The 6,767-nt window shown below is 37.0% G+C and overlaps 1 protein-coding gene across 2 annotated transcripts; it reads right to left on the reverse strand.

Moving 5' to 3' along the window:
- Window positions 1-614: 614 nt before the first annotated feature.
- On the reverse strand, window positions 615-3,162 carry LOC141656266 (cytochrome P450 72A397-like). 2 transcript variants are annotated; one of them, XM_074463093.1, is made up of 5 exons: window positions 2,583-3,162; window positions 2,207-2,421; window positions 1,861-2,114; window positions 1,343-1,724; window positions 615-1,245 (listed from the first exon to the last, which is right to left on the reverse strand). In XM_074463093.1, the coding sequence occupies exons 1-5, from the start codon at window positions 2,857-2,859 to the stop codon at window positions 814-816; spliced, it is 1,560 nt and encodes a 519-aa protein (XP_074319194.1). In that variant the 5' UTR covers window positions 2,860-3,162; the 3' UTR covers window positions 615-813. The 2 variants fall into 2 exon arrangements, with proteins under 2 accessions (XP_074319194.1, XP_074319193.1); XM_074463092.1 differs by having other exon boundaries at window positions 2,207-2,430; window positions 2,583-2,952.
- Between the last annotated feature and the right edge of the window lie 3,605 nt (window positions 3,163-6,767).

Raw genomic sequence — 6,767 nt, forward strand, 5'->3', positions numbered from 1 at the left:
TTATCAAGTTTGCGAGCTTTAATGCGAGCTCGAGCTCAACTCGAGCCTGTATATAATTGTTGAATTGTCATTTTTTTCCCTCGCGATATGTTCAATAACAAGGCTCGAAAGGTTTATATACAAATATTGGAAAATCAATAAGACATTTTTGATATGTGTGATACAAATATATAATCATGACAAAATATTTTTATAAAATATGAGTAATATCTCATCAAATTACACAAGTTCGAGCCGTTCACGAGCTTTTCGAGCCGAGCCAACGTTTGCTCAGCTTGAATCGTTAAGCTCTCGAGCCGAGCCGAGTTTTGACCGAGCTTTGACCGAGCCGAGCTCGAGTTGCTCGCGAGCTGTCTCATCTCATTAACAACCCTAATTGTGTATATATTTTTTTGCCTAATCTGTATTCCGCTAAAGTTATTGTAAAACAATCTAAACAATTAGTGAGTGGAGTATGTTGTGCGTATTAAGATTGTCAAAAAAGGTTTTTCCTTTCCAATATGATCGATCTTACTTGCCAATTTGTTCTGAGATGCATGCATTATCATTTCTTCTTGCTTTATCTGGAAAACAATGTCTTGTCTATATACATACAATCACTTGATTCTCCTAAGTTGAGAATTGCACCACCAAATGATATATACTGCAAATAATCCAACATATATACATATATGTTGTCGTACAATAATATACACAAAGTAAACCCAGTGATAAAACAAGAAAAAACAAAAAACAAAATATTTAGGAGTAGAGCTACAAATTTGGCAGGCTGCTGTGAGTTTCTTTCTAAGCCATCCTCATGGCCCTTTTTTTTCAAGAAGGAAGTTTGCGCAAAAGTAAGTTAACACCGTGTTGAGGTTTCATAGTTAACATAGCCCAAGGCGCGTGAACATAATTGGAACCAACTTCAAAAGAGAAGCGTTGTAAAAGGGTGGCTAACACGAGTTTGGCCTCTAGTAACGAGAAGTTTTGGCCAACGCACACTCGAGGACCCGTGCTGAATGGGAAATATATAGCTTGACCTTTGGTTGCTTTTGAAACGCCTTCCGCAAATCTCTCAGGATTGAACTCTTTAGCGTCTTCACCCCATAGACTGGGATCTTGATGGGTAATGCATAGTGGCATAAGTACTTCTGTTCCTCCCGGGATCAATAGTTCTCCCAGCTTCGTATCCTTGTGAACTTTTCTCATAAGCATATAAGCCGGGGAATGAAGTCTCAACACCTCGTGTATAATCATTGTTATCTGTGGAAAACACGACATGTATGTTTGAATATATATCCCTAATTATTAAATAATGGTGGATTATTTATTTAGATTGGACTAGAAATAATGTACTCACAGTTTTAAGACGAGCTAATCCATCAAAATTAGGCGTTCCATGTTTTCCGAACACATGGAAAACCTCAGTCCTAGCCCGGTGTTGCCAAAGTAGATGTTTGCTTAACATAACCAAAGTCCAAGCAAACAAGCCTAAGGTAGTCTCAGAGCCAGCCAAGTAAAAGAGCTTACACTCTTCAACCACCTCTTTGGTTGTTAAACTTGTCCCCTTTTCATTTCCATCATGATCTTTATTGGATTCCAATAGTAAGCCTAATAAATCTTCTTTTGTGGTTTCCCCTGCTTCCATTTCCATTTTCCGAGAATCAATCATTCTTGTCAATACTCCTTCCACTTCTCTACTTATTGCTCTACTTCTCCTGTTTTTCTTGGTTGGCAAAAACCTTTATTATTTCACCAACATTCAATTCCCAAATGTTAACACATGATTTTGTTTGAAAATGTGGTAGAATGCCAATAATTTTGACGTTATTGCACATATAGATCGATATGAGGTTAAAAAGAAGGATATATATATACCTCCATCCGGGGATGTAATTGGAAGGTTGAGGGTTCTTCATAATTAAGTTGACATATTCGGTTTGCAAATCAAAGATAATTTTACCGTCTCCATAACTACTCCCAAAAGCGGCTCGAGAAATAATATCACCAGCTAAGGTCTCAAGGAAAGGCCATACGTCAACCTCAGTTGGTCCTCCGCCGTGTGCTGCTATTATTTTATCCCATGAACTTGTCATTATGCTACAACTCTCATACATTGTGTCCACCATTTTCTACGTTCCATTTTTACAACAAGATTTCCAATTATTTACTCCGTACATGTTAAGACAAAAAAATGTTAAAAGAAATTATGACTACTACGTACCTTCAACTTGTCAAGATGAAAAGCAGGATTGATGATTTTTCGATGTTTAGCCCAGAGATCACCTTCTTGGCCATATAAACCTACCATGAGAATCTGAGTGATTGGATGATCCGGCTTGTGAAAGTCTTGATATCTAGTCAATACTTCCTTAATCTTTTCCGGCTCTGTAGTTATCAACCACGGTATCGGACCTATCCATACAAAACAACTTGTACCTGCATCCACTTATATTAATTGCCAACCTACCATTAATAACTACCAAAAACTACCTACCTACATGGTTTGAATTTCGTGTCAGCATCAAACTCATCCTAACAAAAACATCCAAGTAGAAATATTAAATAATAGACAAGATTAAAGAATTACTATATGTTACCATATTTTTGGATCATATGGTAGATATACGGAGCGACCCGTGGCAAAGGATCATCGGAGAAGTTGATTGGTGTAAGCAGTAACGATTTGGTAAGGGCGATGAGCTCCCTTACATCTCCGAGGAAAGGCTTGTAAGGATTTCCCTTAACACCTTGTTGTCTAAGGCACTTTTCAATCCACTTGGGCCTTAGCCACAGCAACTTGACTGCTTTCCATAGGATCACTCCTACGGCTGTCAGGAGCAAGCTCACTAGTACGTTGTTTGTCAACCACATCATAGCTGCTTTGAGTAAAACTAACTATGTGACTCAATTGATAGACAACAGCATGAATTAATTAGTATATTCACTTCTAGTTTCTCGAGCAAGGACGACAAATGCAAATAAAGTATTTTAAATTGGAGAGTGATAGGGCGTCATCGGGTGACGTCTAAATTGGGTGTCACCCTATCACATGCATTCTTAATTAAAGGGGTTTCCACTCACCCCATGTAAAAGGGTAGCACCCAAATTAAGTGTCACGCGATGACGCCTTTCATGTTCCTTTTAAATTTTGCTTACCTACATGAACTAAATACAAATACAAGTGATTAATAATAATAATAATAAAAAGGATCAATTGATGAAAATACGGTTTAATGTTTCATATGAAAAAATTTTAAAACTTTATACCTTAATGTGTACTTTATTCACATTTAGATACCTTAAATGGAGTAAGGCCAAATACTGAAGCGACTCCGGACATGTGACAAAAAACCAGGAGAAAAAGAAACGTGGTATGGTTAACCTCCTGAAAGGGTCAAATTGAAGCGTATAATACACGGTTTTCGAAGATTCTCGGGTCTCGGACAATAAATGTCCGGAAAATCACCACGCGCGGCCGAAACTTCAAATAGATAACTCCTGAAACGACCCCGGACAAGAGGTCGAAAGAGATTTTTTTTTCTTATATGACCTCCAGAACGGCTTAAATTGTAGTGTTTTATGGCACCAGTTTTGGAAATCCCGAGGTCCCGATACAAATATGTTCGGAATTCAAACGATGGGTTCCTCATGTCAGATTAAGCGATCACATATTTTGAGGAATAATGATGGTTATTTGAGGGTGAGGGTATTCGATAAACCAACTTTGGCCAAAATTCAGATAATCTCAAAAAACGAATTGATATTTATTATTCACTACTACAGATACAGGCTATAACAACGGTTAAAAACCGTTGTTATATAAAAAAGCGGACGTTGTTAAAGCGTCCGTTGTAAAAGGTTTTAAAAACGGTTGGTTTTCTTAAGGAACCCGTTGTTAAAACTATTAACAACGGTTTTAAGTATCAAAACCCGTTGTGGAAAGTGTGACTCAATTTTGGTGGGAAAGTTATAACAACGGTTTTAAGCAGGGAGATATGATGATTATGGCACAATTTCCTAAACATGCATATATTATATTAATTAAAAAACAACTCAAAGGACACATTACTTAGTATAAATACATACATTATCTCAACCACCATTCCATTATCTCACTATCTTCAAACCCTAACTGCTAAAACAATCTCCAACCCCTAATTAACCTTTCAAACTAACAACTCCAAAGTTCATCAACACACTACAAGAAAATAGGACTCGGGCGACTATATATGGCGACTGAAAATAGTCGCTAAAACTAATTTGGCGACTAAAACTGGTCGCCCGGGCCCAGTCGCAAGCTCTAGTCGCCTATTTTAATTCGGGCGACTGCAATCAGTCGCCAAAATTGGCGACCGCTTTATTAGTCGCCAAATAGGCTTTATGGCGACTGAAAGTAGTCGCCAAATTGGCGACTGAAAACAGTCTCTAAAAGCTTTTAATTAGTCGCCAATTTACATTAAAAAAAATAAAAAAAAAAAGTCAAATATCTGAAACAATGAACTCGAATAACACGCCAATTTGACGGTAGAAAAAAATAAAGAATCACAGATCTGAAACAATGAAACTCCAATAACATGAAAAAATCCAATTTGGCAATGAAACTCCAATAGCATGAAAAAAAAATTCACGGATCTGAAACGATGAAACTCTAATATTATTCGTCGATCATTACATTGCAATTTACATTACATTACAATCAAGTTTATAATAAAACTACCAACACCATCCACATTAACAACAATTTCGATAAAATGAAAAAACCAAATTATATTCATCGCTCGCCACCGTCGATCATAACATTCATCGCGCGTCACACGTCGATCATACTGGCCATATGCTATCATTGTTGAACACCGCGCCACCCTTTCTCTTTTTTCTCCTTTGTTTCCATTTTCTGAAAGATCTGAAGGAGGGTGAGATAACATTAAAATCTGAAAAATTTGAGATAATATTAAGGAGGGTGAGATACTTTGAAAATAAAATCTGAAAATTTTAATTTTTATAGGCCAAATAAATCAATACCTTTAATTAAATGGAGTAAAAATGAGGTGTTTCACGAGAGGAAGTGATAGGAAAAGATGAGGGAAAGTAAGAAAGAGGGGTTTACTGAGGGAGGTGGGATCTAATGTCCTTTTTTGTGCTGGGCAAATAAAATGGCGACTGAAATTAAAATCGGTCGCCAAATTGGCGACACATTGCAGTCGCCCGGTTTTATTTTTAGTCGCCAAAATAAATTAATGTACAGATTTTTGTGGTCGCCAAGTTGGCGACTAATATCAGTCGCCCGAGAGATTTTTCCGTCGCCAATTTGGCGACTGTAGCTGCTCTGTCGCCTTTGTCTTGTTTTCTTGTAGTGACAAAATGAACGATTACATCCTTAAAACTCTTACTATGACCGAGAAAAATACTAGCTTCATCCGCCGGTTGCTCCACATCGAGGACAGTTTTAGGAGCTATCTTGTGGATGCTCAAGCCGCACTCAAGGACGCCAAAAGAAATGGCTTGACAGAGCAGCAATTATTGCAGCTATATGACGATATAGCAACTGCTGAACGAAACCTCCAAATAGCTAAGGAGGAGAGGAGGGATATCATAGAAGAGAATAAGAGTCTCTATGAAAATATAAGAATTGCATTTTTAGAAATGTAATTCTTTTTTTAATTTATGTATTTATATATATATATATATTAATGAATTATTAATTAAGTTTATCATGCATTCCTCTCTATCATCTTGCTTCTTCTTTGTTTTATTTTATTTAATTTGTTTTACGAGCTAATTAAGCGAATAATAACATAATAATGATCGATAAAAACCCATCATATATACATGCAAATGAAATAATTAAAAAAAGAAAACAATGACGATGAAAGACGATGAAACCAACAAATGACGGCGAGATTTACCACGATAATTAGAGAAAGTAAGAGACGATGAAACCAAAAGTGACGGCGAGATGATAAAGCGACGATGAGAAAGAGAGAAAGAGACGATGAGAAAGTGTGTTTTTTGTGTTTGTGTTTGTGTTTTGTCTCGTGTTTGTGTTTGTGTTAGGTTATGTATGTGTTTTTGTGGTGTAGCGATTTGTGTTTGTGTGGTTTATAGTATGGAAAGTATTGACAACGGTTGTTAAACAACAACCGTTGTTAAATAAGTTTTAACAACGGTTGTAAATCAACAACCGTTGTCAAATAAGTTTTAACAACGGGTTTAAAAATACCCGTTGTGATTACTTTTCACTAACTTTGCGCCAATTTTGCGCCAAATTATTAACAACGGTTGTGCAAATTTAACCCGTTGTTAAAACGTATAACAACGGTTATATAACCATACCCGTTGTAATTAAGTTTAGTAAAAATCGCGCCATACATTCTACAACGTCTATTGTGATTTTCGTGCATAAACGTTGTTAAAGGGGCGTTGTAGTTGCCTGGATTTGTAGTAGTGATTTAAGGCTGAAATTGTAATACTACGGATTTCTTAAGCTAATTACTCGACCGAGTAGAGCCTACTCGGCCGAGTAGTGTTGAGTGTGTATTCAGTTTGGCTACTGCCGAGGAATACTTGGCCGAGTACGATGAATACTCGACCGAGTAGAGGATACTCGGTCGATTATACTCTATACCCGACCGAGTATCCGTTCTGGCGAGTAATATTCAGCGGTTTGATTAAGGAGTAATTAGGGCGTTATATAATTTCGATAATCAGTTTCTAAAACATTTTACAAAACCTAATCACCGTACGACGCTCTAATCACTCCAAATCTCTCCTGTGTGTGTGTG

The sequence above is a fragment of the Silene latifolia genome, chromosome 5 (genome assembly GCF_048544455.1).
Source record: "Silene latifolia isolate original U9 population chromosome 5, ASM4854445v1, whole genome shotgun sequence".
Taxonomy (NCBI): domain Eukaryota; kingdom Viridiplantae; phylum Streptophyta; class Magnoliopsida; order Caryophyllales; family Caryophyllaceae; genus Silene; species Silene latifolia.